The sequence below is a fragment of the Phalacrocorax aristotelis genome, chromosome 19, assembly GCF_949628215.1.
Source record: "Phalacrocorax aristotelis chromosome 19, bGulAri2.1, whole genome shotgun sequence".
Taxonomy (NCBI): Eukaryota; Metazoa; Chordata; class Aves; order Suliformes; family Phalacrocoracidae; genus Phalacrocorax; species Phalacrocorax aristotelis.
Window position 1 is genome coordinate 4,475,613 of NC_134294.1, and position 13,541 is coordinate 4,489,153.

Genomic DNA, 13,541 nt, shown 5'->3' on the forward strand with positions numbered 1-13,541 from the left:
AGTTTGACCCAAGTGATCAGGTTTGTAATAATGTCAGATAAGACACCTGAAAGAAGATGGCAAGGCAGCTAAGAAACCACAAATTCACCTAACTTGAAGGTGTCTATTGCACCAAGCATCATCTTTGGAGGGACAAGCAAATCCATGAAATCTAACCACTTTTAAAAGAAGCTAACAGATATTTCTGAAGAAATTAAAAGACTTCTTATAGTACAGGTAAGCTTTATCCTGAAAGTTTACATGCCAGACTAGAGAGAAAAAAGAAAAAAAAAAGGACCGATCATGCAGAAATTAGACTGAGTGGGCAACACTGATTCTATGTATCATGATATTCAGCAAGCTGTGTTTTCAGCTGAACAAGGAAAGAAACAGAATTACAAAGTAGGAGGACTGTTTCCAGTGCCTCCAATACCCACAAGAACACTAAAAGCTTTTCAGTTATTCTGTTTGTTTTTTAAACCGTGCAAGGCCAAAATGAATTATATTAGTGAATCATGAAATAGGTCATCATCTAGCTTCTCTCACCACAGCAGACTCACGGCATGGTACACAAGCTAATGGTTTAATTACAGGGCCTCAGGAAATGAGAAAGGCAATAACGCAGACGATCACAGCAGGAACACATTAATGGCCTTTTTATCTTACAGAATAAATTTGTTTATCTGCTATTTCAAAGGTCCAATGTGGCTATTAACTCTTCTGTTTGCAAACTGACACTAACACTTTGTGCTGCAGCTATAATTAGTTACCATCAGCATGGCACCGTAGCAACTGTGAATGTTGGAGTTAGCCTAAGCAAACAGTTTTTTGAGAAACTAAATCCCTTTTTCAGGCCCCTTGCTTCACCGAGAGCCAACGTCTTCAGTCATGTGGAATATTTCAGCCTTCCACAAGTTAAGGTTTCTGCATCAAACAGAAACTGGGAAAGATATTTTTGCAAAATCACCATCTCCTACACCATTGCTACTGAAAAAGGTTACACACACAACTCAGAAGCGTAGAAAGGATGGAACAAGCTGAAGATGCTATTTTCCTACTGCAGTGTCTAAAAACTCTGCCAGGATCAAAGCAGCAACGACAGTTTGGGTTAATGTCCATCATCCACCTATGGAATGGAAGGCTGAGAAAAAGGCATGGGAATATTAATGTTTTAAAAATACACTCTACAAATTGTTGATTTGGTTAAGGGACATAAATGCCTATATTATTATTTTTCTTTATTGGAATTACAAATTTCCAAATATTTTGACTAATACACATAACCTTAAGACATAATATGTAATTCCATGTCATAAATTGATATAAAATTCAAATCTAAGTGCACTGTGTGAATAGCTATGCAGCATTACCATTAAACTCGATGCAGTTTATTTAATACCCACTGCCATCCCAACCTAGAGAAACAGCTTGCACTTTCAAAGCTTATTTCTCCTTACAGTTATATAGTAAGTCATACAGAGCTGCTTCACACCATCTGAAGTGCCTCTAAGCAGGAGTAATCCACATATTTTCTGAAGCTCAAATAATTAAAAACAATTCCTTTTAGCTGCTTAGCTGTTTGACTTTGGTGGTGTTTTCTGATACTTGTATCTACAAAGATATGAGTTTAATATATCATTGACCGAAAGGTAAGTTTTAAAACAAATTTTTTCACACCAAATAATCTGTAATTTTTTATCATTACATAAACCCCACATATTTTAACTAACTAGTCCTTGCACAGGAGAAGTGTCTAGTAGGAGCAGTACAGCCTAGTAAGATAAGAAGAAAGTGGGAGCACAATCATTGAAGGAACTATAATTTTAGATGTACTGTATCAACAGTAACAAATCAATCTCTACCAAACATTTGGATTTTAACATGCCCTTACTTAAACAGGCAACTTCATTTCTTGGCATAAGGTACTTCCACAGTGCATCCTACTTGCTCCTTAATTAACATTTTTCAAACCATCCACCATCTGCTTTATCAGCTAGCACAAAAATAACATACACTTTCAAATCTATGAGATCAAATTCATTGCTAGTTTTTAATTTTAGCAAAAACTGTTAGCAAACTTTGAAACACCACACCGCTATTGAAACAGTACCCATATATTTTGTAATATGTATTATTTTGCATTCTTGTCATTTTGGACATTAATTTTTTTTCCTTGCAATCCAATTCTGATTTGTTGAAGCCGAGATTGAAAAAGCACACCTCGATATGTACTTTAAGTTACAGTTATAACGAGACTGTGGAGCACAACAGAGAGCTGGTGCAAAATTACAGCCTCTGGGATACTTTCAGCTGGAAGCAGCATTCTCTGTCTTCTCATCCCTTCCTAAACATATACACAAACACAGTCCCACTTCAAGACCTTATTTCTGGACTTACACTTATGTTCTCCATTAAAACTACAAAGTAGACAGTGGGAAACCTACAAAGAAGAAAGGAGAAGAAAAAAAAAAGAGCAAGCAAGCTTAGCCAAGATCAGCCCCCTCATTCCATTCCCATCTACTCAGCCACATAAATATTTTTGCAGGCACAAAGAATGACCAAAACTACTTCTTAACCACTTAGATCTCATGTCAGATTATAATGACACTGAATTTGCAGTCCAAACCTAATCTGTTTTCATCCCAATCCACACTGCTCTTCAGCACGTCACAAATTTTGCAGGTTAGAAATTGTGTGCAGTTCAGCACCTGGGGATAAAAGCAATTCTTCCTAATAAACTCTTGGAATAGAGAGACAGAGCAAAAAGCATGCAAGAGGTAAGAAACTATCCCTCATTGCATTCAAAGTCAAGTCACTAGATTGAACAGCTCCACCTCGGTCAGCTATCAGACTTATATTGCAGGGCACCCTGCCATCAGACATGCCATAGATTAGTCACTGTAGGGTACTCCAGTGAAGAGCTAACTGCAGTTTGCCCTTCAGATAAACACCAATAGACAGAATTAACTTGGGCTAAATCCTGGGATTAGCCAATATACAGTCTGTGCTGGAGGTACGGGGTAGACAGACTGATAGATTAATATTTAAAAAAAAAACTACAAACCCAAACCCACAACAGATTATCAATTGCTAATCAGAAATAAAGTCCAATAATGGTGAAAGTCAGTATGGAACTGGAGAAACAGAACTTCCATCATTTGTGCAATACAGCCTGCTTTCTGTCGTTTACATCTTCCATTCCCCTATTGCTACCACATCTGTCAAAGCTGAAAAGCCTCTTTAAATTCTCCATATGAAATAAAATGAGGTTTCATCTCACAAAAAAGGCTTCACACCAGCCTCAATAATTCTCCTAGTGGCAGCAATAACCTGCACAGAGCACACATTCCTACCAAATGCCAACACACATTAAGAGATAACAGCTAGCAAAAAAGGTGCTGTCCCGTTTGTTCTCATTAATCACTGCTAAGGGAATAGGCAGAAATTTTCAAAAAACATGCTAGCCTAGACAGAACTTTGGAAGGGGCAACATTCAGGAGAAAAAAAAAAAACAAATAATTAATTTCTGTGGCTTCTTCAAACTCTGTTTGAATCAGTGTAAGCAGTAGGTTTATTTCATGACATCTGAATAATCAATTTAACAAATAAAAAAGATCTGGGGCTTTCAAAATTGATGCCACAAGACCAAATTAACATTAAAAATACAGTCTCTTAAAATGCATGGGTCTGGAAAATATATCTGCGCCATCTGTAGACTGGAATGACAACAATGAGAACATGTTCATTACTGAGAGCAGGGTGGAGCAGGCATTCTTTATTCGTTGGAACGTGAATAACACCCCAAAGACATGTTTAATGCAGGCTTCTTTCCTAAGCATACGTTGCAATCAGATATATGGCTATGCTGTTTTTATAAGACAGACTTTCAGGTTTGTTATTACAAGAGATAAATGAAGGGAAATGGACACTTCCAGCTCGTAAAGCAGTGCTTGCTTTTCAAAGCATTGTTTGCATTTTTCAAATCATTAAAAGGGAAGGAAACCAAGTAGAAGCTAAGAACAGCTCATTTGGAATTCAACCGGATTCTCTCCCCACTGTGGAATTTCAACCCTGTACTGGGAGAAAGGCTGGATGGGGGAGGGAGTTAGGCTCAACAGCACCAGAGAAAAGCAAATGCTTGCTCACAGAAGCTGCTAGAAAGCCACTCTCATCCTCAGCTGCTCTTACAGATCCAAGTGCTATAAATACCGTCTCTACAGCTGGTGTTCTGGGAGAACAGCATGCCAGCAGGCTTTGCATCAAGCGGGAGCTAGTCGAACCATCCTGCTCGACCTAGCTGAAAAGCTGAACCAAAACCATTCCAAAACCTCCACTGTCAACCGGTTACCTGAAAATGCGCTATTGCAGAAGGTGCATATCAGGTCTATGTATGTATGTGGCTAAACCTTGGAGTTGAGCCTCTTTTCCCCGCATGTTTTCCGCTTCAAGGCGATAAAACAATACCTCCCTTCCCGCCCTGCTTGTACTTGACTACATCTCCAAGAGCCCATGGCCTTCTCCAAAGGCCGTTTTGACCCTCAGACACATACCAGCACTACGTTAAGAGGGACATCACATAGCACTGGAATCCTGGGGAGTCAGTTCCGCCAGCTTCAATATCTTAAAGGATTCATGTAGTGAAAATATCCAATTCTTAAAGTAGTTCCCATTGACAACTTGCATTCTCCTTACTTCTACTTGCTTACTGAAAGGTGGCACATTATTTAAGTATTTGATAAAAAGAATCATCTCTAAAGCCCTAGGGCTGTGTCAGTGGGCATTAATTCTGAAGGGGCAGCATTTCACACAGTTTGCTCACCTCTGACAGAAGACTTTTCTGGGTTCATTAGTCATATTACCTCTCTCTACCCTAGTTCTGTACTAACTCAATAGAAGTTTTTTAAATGTAGTCCAACTGCATTTAACATTAGCTGGAACACCCTAGCCATCCCACAGTCTTGCTCCAGGCCCATTATTTGTACCTCTAACATTTAAAAATCATTAAGTGTTCATCTTCTCCCACCTCCTCAAAGTCATCTTCCAAATTAGATTTTTTTTTTAAACTGTGCAGAATTAACACTTCAAGTTATTTTTATACAATCATGAGAGACTTTACTGGAATTTTTTCGGTGCTTGGTTTTCCTAATTTTTTCTTCTCAAAAGGAAAAAAAAAAGACTTTCAAGACTTGTAACAAAACATGTCAATATTATAGGGCAGAGACAGTGACTAAAACAGACTTCTGGACAAGCAAGAGAATTCCCTAACACTGCAAAACAGAAAGAGCTCAAATGTTCATATGTACAGTCTTTGCTTGTTTGCGTTCAGCATTACCTCTGTGACCATTTTATGACTCCAACTCCTAGAATGACCCAGTACTATTAGAAAAAAACTGAAGAAGCAAAAACCACTCCCCAAACTCCACTCCTGGAACCACTATTTAAAGAGAATAGCAATTGGCTCCATTTTCTGTGACCCAAACTTGCATTCAAGCCTTCTCTTGCCTGTTACCAGGACTTCCAACAAATTATAGAATTATAGAAAGTCCTGAGTTAGAAGGGACCCACAAGGATCGGCTCCAACTCCTTTCTCTGCATAGGACAGCCCCAAAATTCACACCATGCGTCTGAGGATGTTGTCCAAATGCTTCTTGAATATCACCAGGCTTAGTGCCATGATGCCTCCCTGGGGAGCCTGTTCCAGGTCTCACCACCCTCTGGATGAAGAACCTTTTCCTAATGCCCAACCTAACCCTCCCCGGCACGTCTCCCTGACATTCCCTCGGGTCCTGGCATTGGTCACCAGACAGAAGAGACTGGTAGCAGGACAGTCATTGGAAGAACTTGGGTAATCTCTGCTATTGTGCCTTGTCTTTCAAACCAGTCCAGAATTCAACCTCACCTGGAAGACAATTCATGCATCCTCCACATGACGCACAATTTATCTTTCCATAAAACAGCCCATTTTGATAACATATCTACCATGAATGCAACACCATATTGACATACTGGACAAAGAAAGAAAGAAAAAAAAAAAAGAAAAGCAAGCTGTCTGTGGAAAAAAATACTACACAAGACATGCTTTAAGAACCAATGCTTTTTGGCAGGCACAAGTCACCAGAAATGGGCTATGGAATTGGTTGGTTGTTGGTTTTTTTTTGAGGTACCTAAAATTATTCATTTTCAGAAGACAGACTGAGAGTCAAGACTGAAGTCTATGAAAATTAACCCTCCCACTTATTCTATATTTCCATTGAAAATGTTTCATTAAGAGAAGGAAAAAAAGTTATTAGGTAAGACAACTATAATGAACTCTCTTACTTGCCTTTTCTACCTATGTAGCATATGTTACATAAATTCCTGTTGCTTTACTACCTACATGTAGTCAGTGCTAGTCCAAATAAAAGCCAGTTTCTTATAAGGACTTTTCTCATCAGTAATTTAGACCAAAGATTATATTTCTACAATACAAGTTCCTTAGTGACACTATCCAAACTATGCTTAAGAATACTACTTCAGGAAAAAAAAAACCACACAACAAAACAACAAACTTGTTATTCTCCTGAAGGCATACACACGCTATAGGGTTGCTTTTCCATTCAGTGTGTCTTTTCATTCAGAAAACAGTTAAAAGTTATATCAGAACGAAAAAGATCAGCAAACCATACTTTATTTTCCCCCCTTCAGGATTAAGTGTCTTTGAAGAGGTTATGACTTTTTAAAGCTACATAACAATGAAAGAGGCAAAATTTAACAATATTCCCTGCCAATGTATACCAATAAAGTACCAGCTGAATTACTGATGAGGTTACCCTGTTCTATGAACCCTTCATTAGCTCTGACTTTTGTCTTATTTTTCAAATATCAGCAATTTTATTATTGTATTTCAAATATCACCAATATATACCAACATGCCATAAATCAAAAGCCTTAAGTTCTGCTTTCCCACCCATTTTTATTTAAATCCAGAAGAATTGCATAAAGCAGGACACATCTTAAGAAAAAAAAAATTAAAGAACAAACCCAAATGAAAAGGAACTTAAATTAGATGGGGTTTTATTAATTTTTTTATGTAAATTTTTAGGTTTAGACACCTTAGAGAGAAAATGGAAAAAAAAAAAACCACAAATTTTTTTTTTCCTCAATCTCTACAAATTGACTCCAGAATGCCTTGCAAAGTTTTCCTGATGCCAAGGATGCCTGCTTGAGAATCTAGCTGCCATATGTCTACAGCAGCAGCTGTGACTATTGTTGCCGGCAGACGGGACCACTCCATTGCGCCTATTTTAATTAAACATCCAATACCTTAAGCAATCCACAAAAGAACCTTCCAACATTACCAAGCCAGAGACTATTACCAAGTTAAAATCCTAATAGGTAATTTTCAGTCCTAACCTAAGGATCCACTTGCACTCATATCTTTCAAGATAACCTAGACTGTGCAGGTGCATTTCTACATAAATATGGTTTACAGCAAATCAAAATATACAATAATCTCAGATGAACTATAGCTTGAGAATTTTTACTGTGTCACTGGCACCCACAAGATGCTAAAACCTATTTTCATTCATCTAGTGCACAGTTAATATAACATCAGTTGCAGAAGACATATTCCAAGTAGAATACTTCCTTATTTCCCTGCTTCATTAGTTTAGTTTTCTACATATTTATTTAGCTTTTTAAAAGAATAAGCTAGCTGGACTCCTTGCTAGCAATGAATATCTAAAGCTTGAACGTCCTGAAGCTTGAACCTCTGCTTCATTTTCATTTATTTATGCATTATTTATTTACAAACAGATTATTATCAAATCACTTCCACAGAAAATCCAAACAAAACCTCCCAGAAAACTCAACACTAGGGAAGTCTTTACTCACCGAATAGCTTAGCTTCTCATTTCAATAATCCAAGTCAGCAGCTGCCAACATTGCTTATGTTTGTTAATTTCAAACCCTGATATAAGGATGAGTAAAAGAACTACTGACACACAAAACATTCTTAGTTCTATAGCTCACCTTTCATCCCATGTATTACACAGCAGAATCGTTTTCCTGCTCACCACAAAACCAGTAATTTATGGAGTGGACAGATAGTAAGTAACTAATACACTGTGGGTAAGATACATTGGTGTAAATCATTCAGAACAAAAAAGTGAAAAAGCAGGAGTTAAAAGACAAAACATATTCAATGAAGATATACTGACAACCATGATCTGTTCTCAAATTATTCATTTCAAAAAGCTGCTTGTGAGTTTGACCTAGAGCAGGATAAAACTTCTATCCAGTAATTTAAAGAAAATAAGTTTTCAAATTAATTTAAAGACTAACAAAATTAAACAAAGTCATCTCAGAGGAAAAGGCAAAAGCATTATTTCGGAAGTTTCAGTCTGTTTCAATATTAGGCAGGATTTCATCAATAAACCACCACAAAGAGCAACTCAGAAGTCCACCGATGCCAAATTTCACTTGAAAATATTCTGTAATAAGCAGAATATGAAACAAACAATATATTCGGCAGTGTCAAGTTCACCAATAGTAAGGACTGCTGACAGAGGAATCACACCCTAGAGAATTAATCAGCAATAAGAAAAGTCCTCAGAGCCCACTAACTTCTCCCTTTCTCGGCAGAAGCCCTGGCCCGGCTGGCTACACTGCGGGCAGTGCTACACACACAGCTATACTGTGCCTGGCCCTGAGCGGGTATGTGCGCACGAGACTTAAGGGCATACGTTCAGATCTACTAGTGACCTCTGCGCAAAGGGCAATATAGATATGCTCTTCAGAACGTAACTCCAAAGGAAAACAAAGCATCTGGGTCAACTGAATTCACTTGCATGATGGGTGCTTTTAAAAACAGATCATATTTTTCTTAAGGTCGTATCTAAGTAATAATAATACTAAAACACAAGGACGGTCATTTCTTAAAGAAATCCCACTCAGTTACTGTTTTGGTAGTGTTTTTTAATTAGTAATTTGATGGTGACATTACCTCTTCTTTGGAAAGCCCTTTGTGTTCCCAAATTAGGTAGTAGGTTTTTGCAGCTTCTAGCTTCTCCTCTCTTTAAGAATTCCTCTATACTTCTATTCTCCTACCCCCACTTCTCCCATTTCCACTGAAGAACTTTTGGCAGTATCATTCAAATGGATGCCATCTGCAATTAGATATGATCTGTGCAGCACAGGCCTTCTGCCAAAATACCAGCCCCTTAATGCAGTCAGTACATGTGACTTCAGCTGGACTGCAGAATCTTATTTTTGCAACATATATTTTAATAACATGAAGACTGTCAATTCTTTAAGTGCAAGATACTGTATTACTGCAGATCAATACCTTTGCAACCATCAAGGGGGAAAAAAATTAGTCTTGTCATATTAGTAGACAAAAATAAAGGACAATGTTTCAAGTACCGATTTCAAAATTTTGCAACCTTCTGACAGAAAACTAGAAGTCCCAATTACTCACAGACAGTGTTCTTAACATTGTGGGTTAAAGACCTTTGTAAGAACTATTTTCTGAGATTAAAGACATCTATAGAACTGTGTTCAGCTATATACTTAGTGTTTAAACACTGAGAAATTACAAAGATGGAGATCTACTATGGATTTTGATTAAAGGCCCTGAGCTTCTATGAGGAAATTACATAAAAGCCAGATAGGATAAAGGGTTAATTCTGTAGGACACCTCAAGTCCACAACAAAATTACACTAGTTTTGCTTCTAAGGCCAAATTAATGTGTGTAACAAAACTGAGAATAAGTTTCTAACCCAGAAGGATGTGTCATTTTGCTAGCAAGCCCACCATGAATGAGAGGCAATCCCAAAAGCCGTAAACAGCCAAATTCATACAAAAACTGACAAACAAAAGCAGCATGCCAGGGAACAACCCTAGTGGCATTTCAACCTCAAAAATATACTTTATTATGGATATCAAAAATCCCTCATTCTTTCATATATTCATTGAAAAAAAAACCACAAATGGAGTATACCCGTGATATATTATTACCTGTATCTCTATGCTGTTTTCCTTAAACTAATCCTAAACACTTTGCCTCAGTTTCACTATAATGTAGTCTCTGCCTATATCAGCCAATGCATTTACAAAACTCAGACTTCGACAAAATTTAAACTCAGGACTAACAATGGATTTGTATAATAGCTTGGCCAATCAATACATAAAGAATTAAAGTTCAAGGAACAGTCCAAATCCCTTCCTAACTATCAGACTTCACACTGTCTCATCAATCCTGTTCATCACAATAGTCCATTAGGCTTTAATTCCAAGATAAGGGAACTTTAACTGTCTTGGAGGCTTAAAATAGTCACTACCCAACATATCACCAGCCTCTCAAATTTGCCTCCTGTCAACCTGATTAGCGCACAAACGGAAAAAATAGCCCTCTCAAAGACAAGATAGCTAAGCCTTGATCATTTCACTGGCACATTTGAAGGTATGAAGTAGGAACTCCATAAGCTAGAATTATTACTGAACTCCCTTTATTTTGAAATTGCTGCATCAGATATGAGTTAGATACATTAATATTATTTTCTGTAGTCAGCTTCTAACCAACAAGTAGAGACCTTAATAATAAGGAGTTCTATAATGTAACTGTGAGGCTGCAAAGATTGAGGGATTATGAAAAGGAAAGAATCCTTAGCAAAAACAGCAACAGTATTTATGCCCCCAAATCTAACATGTACCCTAAAAGCACACCAGAAGAATTTTAGCCGGAAGTTCTGTGCATTGGACAACTTCATTAGGCAGATCCTTTGGAGAAAACATTTCTGCTCAGGTTTTTTCCCCACCAAACAATGCCTTATTCATATTTTTTATTATATGATCTTCTTCTGTTCAACAAGTAAAATTACTCCTCTGTCTATTGCTTTCTTCTCTATTTCTCCTCTAAGAGGGAAATACAGGGAAAACATAGCCCACAGATTGCAAGAACATATAACTATTACAACCGGTAATTCCTTTCCCACACTCTGTAATGGCCCCTGATGACTTAAACCTGACCATCTGTCACATCACCCATCTTGTATCAGAGCCATAGGACTCAAATATAAGGCTACAGATGAGAACATTTCCAGAGCATAAATATCACAAAAGCTGTAAAGTAATTTCCAACTAGATAAATCAGGAAGTATTTTTTCTCCTTTTGAAAGCTGATGCAGTTTCTTGAAAATGTGTCTCTCTAGTGCAGCTCTAGCATTCAGAAACAGAACCAGTGTCTTTTCTTTTGTCTACACTGTATTTCAAACTTAGACAGATTGGCAGAGATTCACTGGTCACCCTTGTTGTTGTACCACAGACAAGCTGTTTCCACAGGCTCCTGGAGCTCAAAAATCTTAAGCATCTAAAATTATTGCTGTCACGTCATGACAGCAGCAAGAAAACCTATTACAGTGGCACCCAGTGGTGGTGCTGCAGTACAGAGCTTGGTGGCAGGTCCATAACAAACGCCATCTAATGGAGTCACCTACGGTTCTTCCGTTCTACACTGGTTTGGTCTGAAAGTTGGCAGGCAATATTGGGATACGGGCACCTGTTTCCATATGACATGACTTATAAACGTTCCCCACCCCCCATTTTAAATGGAAATTTTGACCAAGCAAAAAAAGTTCCTTTGGGTAAAATTCCACATAAGGTCCGAAGATAAGAATTTACTGCACTGAAAAGCAAGCTCTCTACTCTGTGATGCCTTTCTTCCAGTGAAATGTTAAATATTGTATATAATTTAAGTTACCACAACCAGGACTTAAATTCCATTACAGAAGCAGGCTGAAGTACAACCTCGGCTAAAAAACAGCTGAAAAATGAACCCTCCTTTGTATTACCAAGCATGAAAATCTACCATAAGAGCAGTCTGTGGGTATAGCTATTAGTCTGCACATGACCAATGACATGGCAGCAAATGGTATCGATACTGCCTTGACCTTAGGAAGCATGTAACAAAACAAAAAAATTCCATCAATATATGGTGCACACATATTCAGTTTTCGATGGAAGAGTCTTCTCCTCTAAACTGGACCCACAATAATTATTTAAGAACCCAAACGCTTCTAATTGGTTAGAAAATAAGATTATTTTACGTAGCCTATTATTTTGGCATCGTTTAGACATCTAATCTGGAAAACATAAAACTTTACATCCTTTTCCCCTCAGCTTTCTCACTCAAATTATGCCCCTAAACAAAGGCATAGACTGCAGAATACGCACACCAAGAACTAGAGCACCAGACCCAAGCAGAAGTTATACCACAACAATTATCATGTGACAGTCTGCAACATATCCCTGTATCCATCAGTCCACATGACATTCCCACACACTTAGGTTAACAAAAAGGTTTCACTTTGGTATTCTAATCTTTCTGTAGGATTCTCAACTCACCACACGCAAACACCATAAACAACTGCATCAAAATCAAGACACTTGTGATTTAGACTTTCTAGTCAAATCAGAGACAATCTAGTTTGTGATGGCAGCCTCAGAAGCGAAGATTTCCCAGGACAGTAATTCTAGATGATATAATGTACATGGTACTCATTTTAGTCTGACAAAAAGAGGAGGATTAAGTAGGAAGGGAGAAGAGAGAGAAAGCCTCCCTTACGAGATTAAAATAAACTTACTGGTTGAATTGCCTTGCATCTGGATGATACATTTGGATTCTTTGCTGGTTTCTCGGGAATTGAAGGGCCGGACCCGAACAGCCACCTTCACTGAAGCCCCCGACATTCTGGTTCCTTGTAGTGCAGTCAAGAGATTGAAAGTGAAGGGGTGAAGAGTGTTTCAAGTTATCCTTCTTGTTGGCGTTTTCTAAAGAGAAAAATATAATTTAGTCATTTACAGCTATTGCACTCAAGGTGCTGATAAAATTAGGAAGGTTCAGAGCTGGTTGGTAACTTCCATTTCTGCTCTGCAATCACACCCCCTCCTCCCCTAAAAGCTGTCACTTCAAAAACAGAACTGGAAATATACCTAACAGCACCTGAACACTGTCTCTCTAGTCAAAAGTTCTGTCATCTGAAGTGTTCTTTTGAAGTGTACAAACATATTTGTTTTCATTACTTGGTTTTCTTCCCAGAAAGTAGGGATGCCAATACCAAAATGAAGATCTGGTTGCAACACGTGTGAGGCTTAACCTAACAAAGATAATTTTAGCAGTAAAGATACAGCTACTTAGATTTCAGCATGAGTACCATATACTACATAGCTAGGTTCTCTAGCTGCCAACCCTTGCTGCCAGAATATATTAACAGTAATATTAAAACTAACACAAGTGTGATGGGCCATATCACACTGACTTTCAATACACACCATTCCAGAGAAAAGGGTGTACCCAGCAACCTTAAAGAACCCTTTGCAGCCCTGGGAAAGTCCTCTTTTCAAAGGAAATAAAAACTCATTAACTACTTGTATATCTACTGATTAAAGAACACACTACTTCATAAGGAAGAAGAGGAATCAAAAATTATTGCCTTCAGCGTATATATTACTATCTATCTTCAGCAAGTGTTCACCAGTAAATTAATCTGCATTATCAAAATACATGTTCAAATCCTACCACATC

At 37.9% G+C, this 13,541-nt stretch overlaps 1 protein-coding gene across 10 annotated transcripts in view; it reads right to left on the reverse strand.

Annotated features, from left to right (window-relative positions):
• Positions 1-13,541, reverse strand: part of KIF1B (kinesin family member 1B) — a 97,307-nt gene that overhangs the window by 78,748 nt on the left and 5,018 nt on the right. For all 10 annotated transcript variants that reach the window (XM_075114418.1, XM_075114415.1, XM_075114413.1 and 7 more), the window contains exon 2: positions 12,601-12,787. In XM_075114418.1, the coding sequence (XP_074970519.1) occupies positions 12,601-12,706 (106 nt within the window). In that variant the 5' untranslated portion in view covers positions 12,707-12,787. The remainder of the gene's footprint in view (positions 1-12,600; positions 12,788-13,541) is intronic.